Raw genomic sequence first — 20,369 nt, 5'->3', positions numbered from 1 at the left:
TCACATGAGATGCTCTGAGGAAAGGGTGTTTGTGGTCGAATAAGTCTGGAAAACATTTCCTACTCTATTTCTTATACTTGGGGATGCAAAGGCTACAAAAAGTTCTGAAATGTTCTTCAGTAAAGAAAATCTTTTAACCTTGTCTTTTTCAACCCAGTATTTCCTTAAACTTATTTTGTCCTGGAAGACTTTTATGTGTAATTCCAATTCATACTGGAAGGGACTCATACTTGCTGGAACACATCTTGGGAAAAACAGTTTATAAATCTGTCTGCCATTTGTGTCTTACGAGGAACTACTTTCATGTATAAAATAGAACCTATAATAGCACTATGATTACCTAGATACTTAACTTTTTTTAAATAGTAAAAAGAAATCCTTAGTCTTCATTGCCTACTGTAAGATATAAGAATGATCTTTAACAAACTGAGTTATGATCAAGACACTTGAACATTTTCACATAAAAGATGTTACACTGAATATTACGAACTAATTGGGAGAAAAAGCTGACATCTAATAACGCTTACAAATTTTTTTCTCAAAAACATGATAGCAAAGAGGAAACAAACCTTGGTCGGCGTTTAAAAAGTTTGTAGAGTATATCCACCTGATGACTGGGAATTTCAGAAAATTCCTTTTTAAAGCTGCGATCTAGAACCTAAGGGAAAACATATCATTGACAGGATTGCAACTTTGTTCCGAAGGTTTTATTTGTTGACAATACTCTTTAAAATATAGGTTGTATCACTTTGATTTTAAAAATCCATGAAAACTTGGTTTATAAACTTGTTAGAGGGTGACCACTCACTGTGCAAGGATTTAACAAAGATTTACTTTGAACAAGAAGCACCTCAGTAAATTTAAAACATTATTTCATATAAGAGGTCTTAGAAATCATTCAGAACTGAAGTTTCACAAAATGATATTTACCTGTAAAACATGCAAGTTACCTCTATTTTATTCCATTCCGTTCTATTCTATTCTTCTGTTTGCTTTTCTATCCTATTCTTTTCCATTATAAATCTGCTGGTCATAGCCTACTAAATTGATTTCATAACCAACTAATGGGGCTTGCAACCTGAAGTTCAAAAAGCTCCAAAGTCTAGATGAGCTCTCTCTTTTTCGTACAAGAGAAAGCTTAAACGAGAGAAGTTTACAAAAATTTATTTTACACAGTGATTTTTAGAAATACACAGTGGCATAGAATGAAGTACACCCGTAATTGTGAATTACAGTAGGAGAAAAATCTATGAGGAAATTAAATTATATCCCCCTTAATCTTCCCCAAATCCAGGCAGCAGCAATTCTATTGCATTAGCGAGTGGGTGAGACAACAGCTCTCACTTTGTCTTCCGCCAGTAAGTTGTCATAGTGTTCCTTGTACATATCGAGGTCTTCTCTAGATTTCCGGATGGCCTCTGTAGTCTGGCTCTATAATAACATCGGGAACAGAAGATTGGAACCGGAGATTTTTCAGGATAAACAAAAATACTGGGGATACTGAAAAGAACAAGGAATTCCCTAGTACAAGATAAATGTGAAGTGAAGTATTGATTACAGATAACATTCACAGAAGAAAGTAAACTGACTGGAGGCTGAAAGGACAAACATCCACTCACCTGTTTCGAAGGGTAGCCAGCTCTGTATGTGAGTGTGTAAGTGACTAGGGAGCACACTACACTCTTGGCAGGGCAGTATGGATGATGAAATTGCACAGACTTGGGAGTTGCATGGACCTTGGTTCTGAGAGACTGAATATATAAATGGACAACGGCCAGACCGTATATAAAGATAGTGCCCTGACCCATAAACTACACCCAGCCAGAAAGTGAAACCACAGCCTCTGCAGCAATCGGCCCTAGACTGCCAGGACTTGGTCAATAACGTTCAGCTTTCCTAATTTTTGCCACCATTTTCAACTTAGGACCAACCAGAGAAAGCCAAAGCTGCTTCCCAAACCAAGCACATAGGTTGCTAAGCTTCTAATTAACTTGCCCCAGGCTCCTCCATGCCAACAACTTCGAATCAGGGAATAGCTGAAGCCCTCTCTTCTATTCATTATAAAGCTTTCTCATCCCCCTGCCTGCCTTTGAGTGTCTGCCAAACACAAGTGATGGTGGCTGATTCCCTTACTATACCAAGCTCTGAATAAATAGTCTGCTTATTCTCATTTGGAGGGTCTTTATTTATATCTACAGTTCCAATTTCTGGCATGTTACACACTAGTGAGTGACTTAGCCTGTTACCAGTCTCTCTGAGATGGACTCCTCACCTACAAAAGAAATCCCATACTCTGTAGGGTTGTTATGAGTAGGGCTGTGTTTAGAAGGTGCTTTGCATATGCCCTTTAACAGACTCTTGGCAACAATAATTACATATGTCATTTGATACTTTGTATCATTCATTCATAAATGTCATTTATTAATACTAATAAAAGCTGACATCTTTTGAAAATTATTATGTGACATGTATTTTGTATTCATTGGCTCTTTAATGAAACATATCTATTCATGCTCCTATTTGAGTTTTTCAAAATATGACAGCTTTTCATTCTATAAGCTAACCCATTACTTATATATTTAGTGAAACTTAGGGTGCCAAATGGTCCAGAGAGAACAATATTCCCTAGAGAAGAGATTGAAAATAGCTTTAAAGGTTATGTGTCTTGTCCAAGGTCCCATAGCTAGTCAGTGGTTAAAAGTGGGCCCCTTCAACCATGAAGCCACATGGCCTCATTTTATAAACCATATGTCATATGAAAGTTACATAGTTCGTTTGACTAAATGATTGCAGACGCAGAATCACATAAATTTATGAACAGATTGGAGTGGGCACTTTCATCTGACCCTGGAGCAAAGTCCCAGACAGGGAGCCAAGGAACGCACACAGTTGAGTAGGAATGTAGAAGGAAGGAAGGGGCTAGGCATGTGAGCTCTTGTTAAGAGGGATCCCCTTTGTCAGAAGATGTTTGTACTCAGGTATCAGACACTATACTTACTTTCTCCTCCTGCTTCCTTGCAAGGTAGTTGTTCAGGAAGGCTTCTCTAGAGCTTATTTCTTCATCCAACAGTAAGGAAAAAACAAGGTTGTTTATTTTCAATTCTTCCTGTAGAAATATTTTAAAAGGGGGAAAATGATCAATATGCCTACCTTTGAAAGGATTTCCTATTGAGGGTCACAGACTTGGCACTCATCAAGCAAGTTTATGACATACAAGTAAGAGAAATTCTTTTTAAGAAAAAGGGAATATAAACTTACAATAACGGCTCAGTTGTTTTTACCTTTTTCAATTTTCATTGTAAGATAAAACACGTACACAGGAAAATACGTAAAACAAATGTAGAGTTGAATGAGTTATTATAAAGGCAAAACACCCTTGTAATCACCACTCAGTTAAGAACTAGAACTTTACCACTTTACCAGAGCCCTTTCCATGTGTCCCCATTCTAATCTCAACCCCGATAATAACCATTGTACTGACTTTTATAGTAATCACATCTTTATGTTTCTTTGCAGTATTATTACCCAAATATGTATCTCTAGGCACTATTGTATAACTTGCTGGTGAAAAAACTGTCACATTTTAAAAGTCTCTTATAATCCACAGGTTCCCTTTCAGCCCTTTCCTTTCCTCACATTTATTTGCAGTTCTCTGTAGTTTCACCTAGTCTGGGTTTTGCTAACTGCATACTTATGGCAAGTTTATCAGAGTTCTTTATCCCATGTATTTCCTGAAAATTGCCAGCTGAATCAGAGGACAGATCAGACCTATGTTTGATCCTTTTATGAAGACCATAAAGGATATTGTGTTTTTTGATCAGGAAACAGGTAGTATCAAGTTGTCTTTCTTTTTGAGATGTTAGCAGCTGTAGATCTCAATGCCCGGGTCCATTAATCCACTGGGAGCTGCAAAATGGTGATGTTATATTTCTATCATTCCTTTTTCACTTACTGATTGAAATCCTCTTATAAAGGGATGCTTCTCCCTATCTATTTGGTTACCTAGCAGTGTAGTTCATACAGGAAAACAGTAAACACTTGACACTTTCTCTTTATTAGTTTTTAGATAATAAATTTGTTGTTATCCTTTGATGGCATTTTTATTTTTAAAATATCACACATTCATTAATCTAACAAATTTGATAGGTTTCAGTTAATTGCAATTATTATTATTGTTGAATCTTAAATTGTCCCATTTAGGGGAGCTTTTAAAGTTGACTCCTGAGTCCTTTTGATGTTACTTAGTAGTCTTTGATAGTTTCCTCATTGTCTTTTATGAAAAGATGTTCTAAGTATATCTTTTTAAAATAACAGCTTTATTAAGATGTATTTCACAATCCATACAATTCACTCCTTTAAAGTCTGTAATTCAATGGTTTTTAAAAATTAGATTCCCAGTTGTGCAACCATCACCACAATTTTAGAATATTTCATCACTTCTAAAAGAAATCCATTAGCAGCCATTTCCCATTTCTCCCCACACCTCCCAGAGGCCTTCCCGCCTCCACCCAAAGCAACCACTAATTAACTTTCTGTCTCTATGGATTTGCCTATTCTGGACATTTCATATATATGGAATCATTCAATATGTGTCCTAGAGTGCCTGGCTTCTTTCACTTAGCATGTTTTCAAGGTTCATCCATGCCGTAGAATGTATTATTACATTCTTTTTGTAGCTGAATAATATGCCATTATAGGGATAAACCACATTTTATTTATCAATTCATAGTTGTTGGACAGTTGGATTATTTCTACTTTTTGGCCGTTATGACTAACGCACTCTTAAGACTAATGCTGGAGCATTCATTCCCAATCTCCCCCCACCCAACTACCATATGCATACATCCCCTCCCTGCTGGGCCGGTGATTATGTTCTTCTATCTGTGGCCACGATAACTGAGGAACAGCCCCTCTCCCATGGCTACGGGTCTTGCTGGGTCCTGGTAATAGTGCCCTTCCCTTGCCTCTTTAACTATAGGGATGACACTGGATTCCCATCATTTCTAGTCTCCAGCTGTTTCACCATTCTTTACTGTTTCTCTTAACCCTGCCCATACCTCAGTAAAGAGTCCCTGCATTACCTCTCTTAAATGTAACCCTTTCAGGGTACCATTCCTATTAGGACCCTGACAATACAGACATCCTCCTGGAGGTTCCTTAACCTCTCTCATATTTTTTGGTTGACCCCTTTGCTTTGGTGAGATACATCTTCCATTAGCTTCCAGAGAATGGGTGCATATAAATTTTTGAGACCTTGCATTTCTCAAAATATTACTCTCCTCTCACATTCAATTGATAGTTTGGTCAGGTATAGAATCTAATGTTAGGAATAATTTTCCCTCAGAATTTAAAGCCTTCATTCTTGGTCTTCTTGCTTCCAAGTTATTGTATGCTTCATTTATATTCTTACTGCTGAATCAAATTAAGTCAGATTTTTCATCTGATCTTTTGGGGCATGTATATTATTCATTCATTCAACATACAGGATGAGCCCAGCCCTTTGCTAGTTGCTGGAAATACAAAAATGAACAAGACAGACTCAGTCCCTACCCTCATGGAGCTTATAGTCTTGGGAGCATTAAAAAGTGATTCACAATAAATTAAAATTCAGTTGTAACAAGTGATAGGAAGTAAAAGAACAGAGTATATAACAAGAAGATCTAACCTAGTCTGGGACCTGACAGATGAGTAGATGTAGCCCAGGAAGCAGAGAAGTGGGCAGAGTCTTACTGCCACGTTGGGAGGAAGGAGATGTGAACAGGAGGCAGAGAACTGAGCATGGCAAGTGAGGGGGAGGGTGGCACAGATGAGGCTGGGACAGGAGTCACCGCCAGCGAGTGCAGGACCTGGATGCCAGACAGTGTGTTGGTCTTTGTCCTAAGAGCAATGAGAGGCCCTGGAGGCTCCTTAAAAGAACAAGTCATATAAGTAAAGCTTTTATTTACCTGGCTGACAACCATCTCCGCCCTCACTCTCCTTTCAAAGAGTCTTTTCAAATGTTCATCAAAATTCTGTGTGCTTTCTTGAATAGAGTTTTGAAGTTTCTTCATTTCTGTTTCTAATGACTAAAAGGAAATCAACAGCAAAGTTAACATTTAGGAACATCAAATGTTCCTAGGAAGTGGTTGTTTACATTTTGCTAAAAGAAAGGGGCAGGTGGAGGGCAGCCCTCGTGAGGTACTCTGGGCTCCCCCTTTAACCAGAGATGTTTCTGCTGCGTCTGTTATATTGTGAATCTGAGATTTTTGCTTAAAAAAGATTACACTGGAAAAAAAAAGTTAAAATCACTAATCAGGGCTAATGATGCAAGCAGACAGAGGTCTAGTAAAACAAATTGCAGCAAAGTTTTCCGGAAAATTCTGACTCTATACAGGACAGAAATTTCCAGGCACACAATCTGGCCCTAAGAAATCTTGATTTTTTTTTTAAGTTATGAATACAGTTGGTGGTTGAATAACATGGGTTTGAACTGTGTGTGTCCATTTATACACAGATTTTTTTTTCAACAAATATGTATCACAGTACTACACCATCCACGGATGGTTGAATCCACAGATGTGGAGGGCCAACAGTAAAATTACACTCAGATTTTTGACTGTGAGGAGGGTCAGGGGCCCTAAACCTGAGTCATTTTAGGGGTGAACTGTATATATACATATTTACGTTATTTATACTCTCTCTTGTTTTCTCCCTCCAAATAGTTCTACATCAGAAGGAAAAAGTACCACCTCCTTCTTTAAAATTCCAACAAGACTTAGCACTAAGCACACAGTAGGTAAGTAGAAAGATAGAAATTTATATTTTTAAAGAGAATGACATCTGCAGATCAAACCTAGACATACTGTTACAAACTATTTTTACCTTAGAAATTTTTGGTAACTTTTAAATTTTGATATAACTTCAAAATTTACAGAAAAGATGCAAGAATAGGACAAAGAATTCTCATATGCTTTTAACCAAATTAATCAACGGTTAATATTCTACCCCATTTCCTTTATTGCTTGCTCAATCTCACCCCCTTGCTCTCTCTCTCAACCATTTCAGAATAAGCTGCAGACACTTGAATACAAGCTAGTTATTTTGGGGTCTGCCACTCAGGTTAGGTCTGTCTGGCATTTCCTATGCTTAGACCAGCATGTACATTTCTAGCAGGAATGCTCCACAAATCATGTTGTGTCCTTCCCAGTGCACCACTTCAGGAGACACAATGCTGCTGCGTTTCACTTTGGCTGATGTTAACTGTGATCACTGGGTTAGGTAGCGTCTGCTAGTTTCTCTATTGTACCATTCCCGCTTTTCCATTTGTAATTGATTTGTGGGAAAATACTTTGAGACTATGTAAAAAATCTTGTTTCTCATCAAACTTTTAGCATCCATTGATAATTCTTACCTGAATCAATTATTACTATGATGGTAGAATGTTGTTATTATTTTAAATTTATTTTAAAAAACCAAGTTTTCTCTATGCTGGTTTAATAAAGGAAGAGACTAACCCTGGGAAGATTATGGAGAGAGAAGTTTAGCAAAATGTATAGAAATATATGATACAAGGAGAAATACCACCTAAACTAGGCTAATTAAGCAATGAGGAAATATTAAAAATAAAACAAATACAGCTCTGGGCCAATTTGCTTATAATAATTTATGACACTATCTCATAGGAATGGAAAAATCCTATGAATTGTGGCCTCCTAGTAGTTGTTTATCAAGTTCAGGTGTTTCTGGATAATGGCAGCATCATTATATGGCAAATGGCCAAAGACTCAGCCTCCTGAGGCCAGATTGTCCAAGGGTCCCCTACGCACCCTTCTTTAAAACACTGAGCTTTCAGGCTTTTGAAGCTCTCTGGTCTGAAAGGAACTTTTTATGATATCAAAACGGACTTTTGCTAAAACTGTTCTTCAAATGCCCCACACTCTTCTCATTGCAGGCCCTTCTCCATGCTTCCCCATCTGCCTGCTGTCCCTTCCTCACTCTTCAACCTGTTCATTCTTTCTCATTCTTCTAATGTGAGAACAAATGCCACTTTCTCAAGGAAGCCTTTCTTGGGTCCTGTCTTGGGCACTATCTTGAGTCTTAGCAGCAAAGTCTGGCACAGGATTCCAGTGCACATGCTTTCTGGAGGGAGTGCTCTTTTGACACCTATACGGGGGTGAGGGAAACGGGTAGGAAGGGGCAGGAGCTGAGCTATGATGTGCTTTCAGGTGGCCCAGCCTTGGCCTGATTCTCAGGGGTATAAGGGTAATAGAGAGGCTCTGCTGACCTGTCCCAATGTGAGCCGAGAGGGCTGGACTTTCATACCCCCATCTCATCAGTCAATTGCTGGCTATTCTGGGTGGGAGCAGCGGTATAACCTTGCGGTGTCTCTGGACAATAATGCCCCCTTGGTCAGCCAAGGACAAGACTCCAGTGGCCTTGGGTATAAGCCTTCAGCTGCAGCACTCACAGCAGCAAAGGGATGGGCATGCCAGCCTGTAAAGGGGACCAGGTGAACACCCCGATCTAAGTCAGTGCCTCTGTGTTTACTGTTATAGATGGCATTTGAACTTGTCCTTCCTAATTTATCACATTGTAGCTAAATAATTATTTTGTGAATGTCCAGTTAATATATAACCCCTTCACCACCAGATAGTGAACACTGAGGGTTGAGGGCTGTGTCTTTCTATTCACCACGTGTCCCTTGGATCTAACACAGTGCACATAGTGGGAACTCAAGGAGTATTGGTTAAAAACAAAAGTTTCCCTCAAACCTTCCTGGGGGAATCTAATTTTGTCTAAAAATGTCTGTATCAGATGCTGAGAAACGAGAAGCAGGGGAGGTGAGAGACGGAAGACCAAGTAGGAAGGATGAATAAACAATGTAGAATCCATCACATCAAGATTTTCTCCCATTCCCGGGACGTCCCTGGTAGTCCAGTGGTTAAGAATCCGCCTTCCAGTGCAGGGGACGCGGGTTCGATCCCTGGTCCAGGAAGATCCCACATGCCATGGAGCAACTAAGCCCGGGCACCACAACTACTAAGCCCATGCGCCGCAACTACTGAGCCCGCATGCTGCAACTACTGAAGTTCATGCGCCTAGAGCCCATGCTCCACAACAAGAGAAGCCACTGCAATGAGAAGGCCGTGCACACCGCAACAAAGAGTAGCCCCTGCTTGCTGCAACTAGAGAAAGCCCGTGCACATCAGCGAAGACCCAACGCAGCCAAAATATAAATTAAAAAAAAGTTTTTTTTAAATGACTGAAAAAATAATTCAGTGTCAGGGAAGTAGGTAGAGGTATAAAATGAGATAAGATTTGCATTAGTCAATAATTGTTGAAACTGCATAAGGGGGTCATTATATATGTTTGACATTTTCCATAACACAAAAGTTTTTTTTAAAAAAGATTCTTTTAAAAGAGGGGAATTAGAGACAGTGAACATCAGTTTTTCGAGGAGACATTGAGCAGTGGATTGAGAGGAAGGTGGAGTCAAGGGAGTGTTTGTTTTTTCTTTTCTTTTAACTTTTTATTTTGAAATAAATTCAGACTAACCCCAAAGTCACAAGAGTAATAGAAAGAACTCCAGAATCCCGTTCAAAGGAGTCTTTTTTTCTTTTGTATAAGATGAGAGATGTATACAATGTGTAAGACTACAGCACGTGTCTATGGAAAAATCCAGTAGAGGGGGAAAACTGACGATGCAGGGAAAAGGGGCAAATTGCTGGAGTAACAGCACTGAACAGGTAAGATGGGATGGGACCTAGTGCACGAGGGGAAGACCAGGCTTGGGCAGCCGCAAGGCCACTTCACCCATAAGGAACAGAAAGGCAGGGAGGATCTGTGGATTCAAGGCAGGTGGGTGTAGATGTGGTGGGAGAGGCGTAAGGAAAATCTCTTTTAGTTGCTTCTCTTCTCGCAGTGAAAAAGAAAATAAGGTGAGAGTGAGTTGAGGGTCAGGTGTTGGAGGTTTGAGGGTAGCGGAGAACACATGAAGTGGTCCTCTAGGATCTTGCTAGGATCTTGTGGTCCACCCACCAGCAGAAGCTGCACCACGTGGTTACTTGTTAGAAATGCAGAATCTCAGGGTCCTTCTATGTCCTCAGAATGACGGACTCTGAAGCTGTATTTTAAAAAAGATCCCCAAAGTGATGTGGATTAAGCTAGGGGGAAATTGAAAGCTAGGGGGAATAGCATTGTTGAGCAGCTTTACGGACCCAATAAAGAGGGTCATTAGACTGCAACCAGTCAGTATTTTTCCTTTACCCACTGCATGGTGCAGGTGCAGAGAAGGTTGAGTCCTGGTTTAATCAAGGCTGAGGTTTTACCAGGTGAGCATGGCCAAGGAGCAGGGGGTGAAGGTGTAGGCAGCAGACTATTTTACAGTGCAAGACTGTGGAGTAAATGGCACCACTTTAGGCATCTATACTCCGTAACTTCTTGAAATCTTTACTGCATTCAAAACTACTCATTTTGGATAAAATACAAAGACATTGTTAGAGGACTGCAGTGAATAAAAGCAGGGACAAGTTAACAATATGTTCAAAGGAATTGTTCACCATAAAGCTGACAAACTGCCCTGCCTCAAATGATGGTATGATTTTACTTTCTTCACAGAAGAATAAGTATCATTTACTTGGTTGTATACCATCACCTTTTACATCTCTATTATAATTGTAAGCACTTTTAATGTGGGAATGTTTCTTTGTGATGGAAGGATAAAAGTGGGAGACCTGCACTGCAAAAATCTCAAATTAGAACTTTATTGACTGTGTCATTTTTCTCTCAAGTCTTTTCCTTGAAATTGAGAGCAAGTCAAGCAAGAGAATACAGCTCAAATTGACGTAGGCAATAGAGAGCAGTACCTTGCAGTGCCTTGAACATACTATCATAGGTGTTCATTAGATATTTGAAGAATGAATGAAGGACCAAATGAACTGTAATGATGTGAAATTTGAAATCAATAAGAACTTTAAAAAATTGCTATATGTTCTTTTCATTTTAAATTGTCCCAAGTCTTTAAATTTATCTCCATTCCCTTCTTCAAATTCTCTTGAGAATTTAAGCCAAAACACCATCCTTAGGCTGCTAAAGACACTGAGAAAATAAAGAGCACTTCATTTGAAAAGATAGTGAAACAAAACCCTTGATAAGGTAGGTTATATTCTTTGCTCTTCTGACCTTTCTATACTTATCTCTTTCTTCATTTAATTCCTTGACTTTTTTCTCATACGCTTTGAATTGTTTCCTTTCCTCTTCAGACCACAAAGCATCAGGCTTTGACATGAAAGCAGGTTGAGGAATCACCTGAAGATATAAAGGAAAACATATATTCTAGGTTAAACATAAATATAGCAATACAGTAAAACTCAGAGTTATTGTTACAGTTAAAAAAAAAGAGCCCTTTAAAAGGGTATAGTTCTTCACATTGGCAAGGCAACGACCTAACACTTTGACCAAAGGATATGAAAAAATGTTACAATGGTTTTTCTGTGACTTAAGCAAGGGCAAGCATTTTGGGATGTACCCTGACTCTTAGGTGACAAGTTCAGAAGTGTGAGTTGATATCTTCATAGCTAGAACTATGCCTGAGCTCCAGGGATACCTATGTCAGGTATCAAAGGGAATGTTTCTTGGTTTATCTGGAGAATTAGGGGTGCAGTATTATCCCTGCTTTCTGTAGAGACCCAAACAACTGTGGTTTGTTTTTTTGTTGTTGTTCATTTGTTTGCTTTTCATCAGATTGTAAGGCAAGCCTGGGGTTTCAAACTTCTTCTTCTTTGCCTGATGTGGTAAGTTTATAAGGTACTGGGGGGTGGTATATTTGTCGCTGTAGAATTTCTACAACTCAGGTTCACATGGGAAAAAATGGTCACATTTAAGTAGCTCTTTCCATCCCATTCCACCTTCCACAAAGATGGCCAGGAATCTCACCATTCTCAAAATGTCTTCCTTCTTGACTTCCAGAACTCCTCCCATCATGTCCATGAGGGCTCGGCGTCTTGCGTTGGGGCCCTTGGGAAAGAGCCAAGGTCAGAGAGAGGCACTGAGACAGAGATCTGACACTCCAGTGGCACTGAGGACTGCCCCCCTGTCCCCAGTGTTAGAATGACTGCATTTAGGATTGGGGAGGGTGGGCAGTGGCATGCATGGAGGGGAGAAGAGGAGGCCACTGAGATTCCAGTGACCTCTGACCACGACAAATGCCTTGATGTGTTTCTGTGGTGGAGTACAAGACTATTCAACCAAATTAGGAACAAATATCCCTAAAAGGAAAAGGGTCTTAGGTACCATTTGAAAAAAAACTGCATACCCGTGACAGAAGCAATCGCTCCATTTCACGGGTCACAAGCAATTCTGTTTTGGCTTTTTGCCATGGATTAATATGTCTCTGAGCTGTAATCTGAAAGAGAAAATGTGGTTTCCTGCTGTTATCCTTAGAAAATTCAAGCCATACTTTCTTTCCACACACCGGGAGGAGGTTAGAAGGGATTAAGGAGATAGAGGGACTATCCAGATTTTGCAACCAATTTCCTATCTTGGAATGAAGATGAGGTCCAAAATGAGACAGTTAGAAAAATAGATGGTTACTGTTAACAGGGACTGTATAAGTGTTTGTTATTACTTCTAAGCAACACTATTATCTTTTGCCCCAAAGTAATCAAGATGGTTTCATGTGAGCAAGGGTATTCTCTTTGAGTTACTTTTTATAAATGAAATATGGTTATATTTGAATTGTTTTCTTTAAGCATTTACTTGTAACTGCATTTGTGCTAAACACCTTTTAAGAAGGCTGTCCAGTGAGCCCCTTTCTCTGGGACCCATACTACTCTAATGGCTAGATAATTACTGGAGCTCCATCAGCCTCATTCCCATTATGTGACCCAACCTCCATGGGTACAGGTGCTGGACCCAAGTTGGGCCAAGAAGCCCCTTCCCAGGTGAATCCAGAACTAGGACTAAGAGATTATAGTTTGGACAAGTTGCTCTCTTGAGCATAGGCGATATAACATAGAAACTGCTAGAGGCAGCTGAAATGCAGAGAGAAGTGAGTCAAGAGATGAAGAAAGAGCACTTCTGGACTCTCCAAAAGGTTCCAGTGTGTGGTTCCTGCTTCTTTCTAGGCTTGGTGTCCAAATCTTCTCTGGACTCTATGGCATTCATAGAAGAAATCCTCATTATTGCTGGGGCTATGTTAACTGTTTTTGTTACTTGTAACCAAGAATGCTACCTTATACAGTTGCTTCTGGTAGCAAAAACAAGAAGAATAAATAAGAGCCTGGAAAATGTCATGAGAAAGAAGGGAAGAGATGATGTACAGATAATCGTACCTCAGTACTTTCCACAATAAGGGTTCTCTCTGGCTTCTCACAGTCCTCAAATTCTGGTTGCCAGACTGATTCTTCCAACTCCAGATCTAAAACAATTTCTTGAATTCTTACATTTTTTTCCTTCACACGTGCAATTTCAATCTCTTTTTGTTTATATGCCGCATCAAACTCACTATTGAAAGCAGTTTTTACCTTGTAAATAATATCCTGAAATATCAATATGTTATTATAAACACACCATGTATTATACCTTTACTGGCAACATGGTCCCACAGTTTTACTTTCCCTCCAAAATCACTTTACAAATTATAAGCAAATTAATCTTTCTAAAATACTGTTTATATTAAGTCATTTATTGGTCCAGTAATCTATAGTGGCATCCCACCATGGGTAAGGCTAAGCAACAGCATAACTGTTATACTACAACGTACTTCCAGAAATGTACGATGTAACTCAGTGTGCAGGTATATTGATAAGTGGGTAATGGATACTTGGAGGCTCTTTGGGCTATTCTCTCTACTTTTGTGTATGTTCTTAAAAAAATCCATCATAAAAATATTTAAAAAGCAATATTCAGTATTAAAGTTGGGAAATATCTTTTCTTTGGAACCAGGTTTGGGGAGAGGAGGTGAGGAAAAGATGGCCTATAGAGGTCTGGAGAATCTTCCAGAGAAGCACAACTACACACAATATTCTTCCTCTGTATGGACAGGTCATTTTCAGGTAGAAAGGGAACCCAAGCTGTCCAGTTGGATCAGCCAGTTACTAAGGTGGACGTGGGTCCAACTGGATTGCCCCTAGCTCTGCTGATGAGTAGAATGATGGGTCAAACTAAAAGTAGACTTGACTTTACCATCAGAGTTCAGTCTATATATCTATCCTACTGAAGATGAAACCATTAAAGCAGGGTAGAAAATGATCTTAACGGCTGGCACCAGAATTTCTCTTAGGCTGAAATTACTTTCTTGTAGGAAAACACCTTAATAAAGCAGCAGGAAGGTGAGACACTGAGGGCATAGGTCAGCAGAAGCTAAGCAACAAAAGGGATAACTCAACGGTTCTCAGTATAAATGCACAGGAATTTCAGGTATTGGAGGAGACAAAGAAGAGAAAAAGATAGGAAGGGAGAGCAGAGTAACACAGCAGGAGGCTAGAACTCAAATTGCAGACATGGCTGAAGGATCTTCAGGAATAGGAATGGCCAAACATTAAATTTCAAACCATCTTCATTGGTGCAATCTCAGTTACTGAGTTTTCAAAAACCTTCAGTAGGCATGTACAGGTGTGTTCTGAAACTGACTTGTTTGGTTGAAAGCAAGGAGTAGGAACTTAGAGCCTGAAGGACACCATACCTTATCCCTGAGCCCCAGAACTTACAGAAATCTTAGAGAGGAAATTGTATTTTCCTAGATTAAGGAGATAGACAAGCATTCACATCTTGATCTTACAAGGAGGTCCTAATTGACATCTGGGTTACCTAGAAGGTGGCATTCAAGGATTTCTTTTATCTTTGAGTTTCCCGAAGATCTAAGTAGAAAAATGGTTCGCGGTGTTAGCCAGTGGAGGGTGCTCTTTAGAAAACCTGGTATCACAGAACCCACTCCAAATGGATGAAAACAACTCTTGTCCATGAGCTCTGTTTAAAGAACATGGATGCTAGCCATGTGGATATTTCTCTGTGGACTTTAAAGACATCATTTGATTGGCATTAGATTGCAATTTGAGCCTTTGTAAGGCACCTCATGGAAAGTTTTAGAGATTTTCAAGGGTAAAGAAAAAAATTCACCCACTTTCAGTAATATAATTTGGTTGATTTTCTCCTCTCTGGAATGAAGTTCCAGTTGGCTTGACAACAAAGAGGTATGTACCCTAAAATCAGTACTCAGACTACCAAGCAGGTAATTGGGCAAGTTGGTATCTTTTGCTGTCCCATCTTCTTCCTCTTCTTCATCCTCCTCTTCATGATGCTTTTTAACCAAGGTAATTGCAGACTGAACCTCTACAATTTCCTTCTGTAGCTAAATATAGAAAAAGATGAAATGAAAGTTATGCAATAAGAAGAATTCTCTAAAGGGCAATTTTGGGACAACTTAATTATTTCCACAATCATTTTAAGATGTTAATTGTCTTGCCAACAACTGAATTTAAAGTGATGTCCTGAACCTGCCGAAGAGAAAGCCTCAGAAATTGATAGACTGTAGATAAATCATAAGAGTAAAAATTCTTCTTGATAGTGTGTAATATTCATATTTTTCTGTCAGGATGACAGCTGCTTGTAAATATTTTGAGTCTTTCTTGGTACTTAAGCATTAAAAAATATACTTTCTCTTCATATTTTAAAAAGGAACTTATTCACATAGGGCTGGTATGTGTATGTAAAAAGAATTAAGCATGCCTTCATTTTAGTTTTAGAAAAAGAATGGATGCAAAGTTCTGGCCAAAATGAAACTACACCAATTGGGCAGTGTTTTTAAGTGGTTTGACAGAGATTGCTGGGGAAAAAAAGCTAGGATTACTTTAGGAAAACTATAAATCCCATCAAAACAGATTCTACTTCATCCTTGGCCAATCTCTTAAAACACAATCCCCAGTGATAAGAGGTGATAAAATGAGTATGTGCGGATGAAGAACTTCTGACCAGGACAAGAACAAAATCCCAAATCTCAATTTTAAAAGTATATCATCATATTTGAGGGATAGCCAATGTTGTTAGGATGTAGGCTCCTTAATGTGGATATAGGTTCCTACATTCATTAGAATATATTCTACACATAAACAAGGAATATAAATATAAACACAACTAATATCTAAGCATATCTTAAGTAGTATTCCAACTCAAATCTGTATGAAGGAAATCCTGAAACAAAACACGCCACTTATATAAACACATATATATTTTAAATTGTACTTTAAGACACTCTGCTTCAATCTTCTTTTGCTGCACAACTCTCTTCAATTCTTTCAACTCTTCATCTGTGCGTTCTTTCATTGGGAAGTTCTCAACCACACATGGGATGTGAAAGCACTTGGGAAAAAAAGAGAAAAATGAAATAAATCCATTTTTAGAACAATTGTGTGTATCCGGGGCAGAGTGGGGCATATTTTCTCTGATCAAAATTAATCCATAGGTTATCATCATGCATGAGTGAAATGGCCGATGGAAGCTTTCTTTAAAATAAAACAATGTAGAGATCATCACACTAAGTGAAGTAAGTCAGAAGGAGAAAGACAAATACCAGATGATACCACTTATATGTGGAATCTAAAATATGGCACAAATGAACTTATCTATAAAATAGAAACAGAGTCATAGACACAGAGAACAGACTTGCAGTTGCCAAGGGGAAGGAGGGAGGGAGAGGGATGGACTGGGAGTTTGGGGTTGGTAGATGCAAACTATTACATTTAGAATAGATAAACAACAAGGTCCTAATGTATAGTACAGGGAACAATACTCAATAGCCTGTGATAAACCATGATGGAAAAGAATATAAAAAAAGAATGTCTACATGTGTATAACTGAGTCACCTTGCTGTACAGCAGAGATCGTCACAACATTGTAAATCAACTCTACTTCAATTAAAAAAAAGAAATAAAATAAAACAATGTATGCCTTCAGTATTGGTGTAAACTTTGTATAAAAAATACTGTGCTTTTGTGAAAGATTTATTTCTAGAGCAGTGCTTCTCAACCAGAAGTGATTTTGCTGGCCCCTGTCCCCATCCTCTCCAGCCCCCCAGGGACATTTGGCAATGTCTGGAGACATTTTTGATTGTCACTGATGGGGGGGCGGTGCGTGGAGTCTGCTGGGGCCTGGTAGATAGAGGGCAGGGATGTTGCAAAATCCTCCAATCCTTAGGCCAGCCTCTAAAACAAAGAATTATCCAGCCCCAAGTGTGCCGTTCTCGAGAAACCCTGTTTTAGAGCCATACTCAATCACATAAATGGAGGGTGACCAATACTTCATTATCTAAACAGGGGGCATATTTGAAAGTGAAAAAGGTGCTGTTAATAGTTACTCTTGGACCACAGGCATAAACTGGGACTCTTGGTCACCCTACACAAAGAGGGAAACTGTGTTGGGAGGAATCCTAATAAAAAGGCACAAAAAACAGTCCTTTAGAAAATGTGAAGGTAGGGGCTTCCCTGGTGGCTCAGTGGTTAAGATTCCACCTGCTAATGCAGGGGACATGGGTTTGAGCCCTGGTCCACATGCCGCGGAGCAACTAAGCCTGTGCACCACAACTACTGAGCCTGCACTCTAGGACCTGCGAGCCACAACTACTGAGCCTGCGAGCCACAACTACTGATCCCACATGCCACAACTACTGAAGCCCGCGCGCCTAGAGCCTGTGCTCCGCAACAAGAGAAGCCATCACAATGAGAAGCCCACACACCGCAACAAAGAGTAGACCCTGCTCACCGCAACTAGAGAAAGCCCACCCGCAGCAACGAAGACCTAACACAGCCAAAAATTAAAAAATAAATTAAAAAAAAAAGATCATAAAAATCTCACTGTGAATATTAAAAAAAGAAAAGAAAAAGAAAATGTGAAGGCAGGTACAGGTAGAAATGTGAATAATACGCAGAGCAACTAAGCCCGTGCACCACAACTACCGAGCCTGTGCTCTGGAGCCCATGAGCCACAACTACTGAGCCCACGTGCCACAACTACTGAAGCCCGTGCGCCTAGAGCCCGTGCTCCACAAGACAAGCCACTGCAATGAGAAGCCACGCACTGCAGCGAAGAGTAGCCCCCACTTGCCGCAACTAAAGAAAGCCCGTGCACAGCAATGAAGACCCAACACAGCCAAAAATAAATAAATAAAATAAATAAATTTATATTAAAAAAAAGAAATGTGAATAATATTATGTCTAATTTTCAATCTGTGTGGAATGTGAGTGAAGTGGCTTTTTGAGACAGATATTGAGACCCGGATGCAGGTGGTGTCATAGAGGAAAGAGGGAAAGAGGTGCTGAAACAAAGCTTAAGAGATGCTGGCTTAGAAGCACATGGGGACTGAGCAGAGAGGAAAGAATGAGACAAGGGAAAAGACACATCGAGGTGGAGTCAGTACAAGAAGGGGCAAGGTGTGCTTTGAATGCTTTCCTATATATGGCTTTTCTTAAACTTTTTCTTTTTTAAATTTTCTGCCATGAGACTTTGCATGAAAATTTTAATTGGCTAAGGTGTTGTACCTGAAGTTCTATCTGTTACCTTAAGAGCTCGGCCTTTCACAGCCATCGAATTCCAGCATTCTTCTTTGATAAGTTCAGCCAAATATCTCTTGGCTAGGTTTTGCATCTCAGCATCCTTTCTTATCTTAAGGAACACAAATGAAGGGAAAAGTAAAAATGAAAATGTGGCCTCAAAAAAAATCTCAGTTGTAAAAACCAGATGCACTTGGAGGAGGACACTTCCCTGTCTTTGGTTTAGTCTGGAGGCTTAGAATTCCATTCCTTGAGGACTAGGGTGTCAACACAAACACCACTAAGGCAGGCAGGTCCTACACAGGAGCCAAGGCAGGTGTGCGGGCAGTTGCACAGCCATGGTATCTGGATAGCTAACACACACATAATCACAGATCTGGCTGGTTGGCGCAAGGTGGTAAAGCAAACCCACTGTGCCAAGTCTTCCTGTTTTATTAGAAAAGTTTGAAATATGTAAATATTGGCTTAATCCTTGTCAATGCATATTTGAAGTGGCATTTTGTGACCCCTGTCTTGGGGTCTTTATTGCACTAAATTCTTCTATTGTTTATGTCCATTGTGAAATGAATGTTCCACTATTCTTGGGGATCGTATGATGTACCTTTTGCCATTTAGAAACATATGTTACCTCAATTCGTTTTATCTCCTTAAGTGATTAAGCATTCTTATTTTAATAAAGTTTGCCAAAAGAGCTGGCATGAAAGTGACACCCAACAATCCTTAGTCCTTAGGGTCCTCTTCAGAAACTTTTTTTTTTTTTTAATTTTTTTACTGAAGTATAGTTGATTTACAATGTTGTACAGAACCTTTTTTTTTTTTTGGCATTTCACTTTGTTGGCAGATCATTAGTAAACTAGCTGAAAATAATATCTCCCAGATTAGAAAATGTCTTATTTATTTATTCATTCATTCACTTACTCATTTTTCATGTTTATTTTATTCATTGTCTGAACAAATACCTTGTTTAATTTGCGTTTTATTTATTTTTGATTTTACCCATTGAGTTAATGGCTAATACAGTTTTAAATTATTTTTTCTTTTTTTTTTTTTCAGAGATCAAAAATGTTCTTTATTTAGAAATAAAGAAGGTATTTGATGGGCTCTGGACATGATGGCAGACTGGACATGGCTGAGGAAAGAATCTCTGAGCTAGAGAATGTAACAGTAGAATCTTCAAAAACATAGAATTCCTTTATTCCTTTTTAATTTCCATGGAATCTGTAGTGATGTCCCTCTTTTCTTCCTAACATTAGTAATTGTATCTATCTCTTTTTTTTCTTAGCTTAGCCATAGGCTTATTCATTTTATCAATCTTTTCAAAGAATCAGCTTTTGATTTCATTGATTCTTTTTTTTTGAATTTTATTTTATTTTTTTATACAGCAGGTTCTCATTAGCTATCCATTTTATACATATTAGTGTATACACGTCAATCCCAATCTCCCAATTCATCACACCACCACCACCACCACCCCCGCCACTTTCCCCCCTTGGTGTCCATACGTTTGTTCTCTACATCTTTGTCTCAGTTTCTGCCCTGCAAACCGGGTCATCTGTACCATTTTTCTAGGTTCCACATATATGCGTTAATATACGATATTTGTTTTTCTCTTTCTGACTTACTTCACTCTGTATGACAGTCTCTAGATCCATCCACGTCTCTACAAATGACCCAATTTCGTTCCTTTTTATGGCTGAGTAATATTCCATTGTATATATGTACCACCTCTTCTTTATCCATTCGTCTGTCGATGGGCATTTAGGTTGCTTCCATGTCCTGGCTATTGTAAATAGTGCTGCAGTGAACGTTAGGGTGCATGTGTCTTTTTGAATTATGGTTTTCTCTGGG

General features: G+C 39.1%; 1 protein-coding gene across 9 annotated transcripts in view; it reads right to left on the bottom strand.

Moving 5' to 3' along the window:
* CFAP43 (cilia and flagella associated protein 43) overlaps window positions 1-20,369 on the bottom strand; it is a 103,111-nt gene that overhangs the window by 12,265 nt on the left and 70,477 nt on the right. For 6 of the 9 annotated variants that reach the window (XM_059900165.1, XM_059900167.1, XM_059900172.1 and 3 more), the window contains 11 exons: window positions 18,529-18,633; window positions 16,219-16,335; window positions 15,101-15,328; window positions 13,311-13,517; window positions 12,293-12,382; window positions 11,914-11,994; window positions 11,161-11,286; window positions 5,946-6,065; window positions 2,999-3,106; window positions 1,345-1,431; window positions 570-658 (listed from right to left, as the gene is read on the bottom strand). In XM_059900165.1, coding sequence (XP_059756148.1) covers window positions 570-658; window positions 1,345-1,431; window positions 2,999-3,106; window positions 5,946-6,065; window positions 11,161-11,286; window positions 11,914-11,994; window positions 12,293-12,382; window positions 13,311-13,517; window positions 15,101-15,328; window positions 16,219-16,335; window positions 18,529-18,633 — 1,358 coding nt within the window. The remainder of the gene's footprint in view (window positions 1-569; window positions 659-1,344; window positions 1,432-2,998; window positions 3,107-5,945; window positions 6,066-11,160; window positions 11,287-11,913; window positions 11,995-12,292; window positions 12,383-13,310; window positions 13,518-15,100; window positions 15,329-16,218; window positions 16,336-18,528; window positions 18,634-20,369) is intronic. The other 3 variants (XM_059900169.1, XM_059900166.1, XM_059900168.1) reach the window with 3 other exon arrangements.

This window comes from Balaenoptera ricei, chromosome 16, assembly GCF_028023285.1.
Source record: "Balaenoptera ricei isolate mBalRic1 chromosome 16, mBalRic1.hap2, whole genome shotgun sequence".
In the NCBI taxonomy this organism is placed as follows: Eukaryota; Metazoa; Chordata; class Mammalia; order Artiodactyla; family Balaenopteridae; genus Balaenoptera; species Balaenoptera ricei.
The sequence above is the reverse complement of the archived record's forward strand: the minus strand, read 5'-3'. Positions and strand labels throughout refer to the sequence as shown.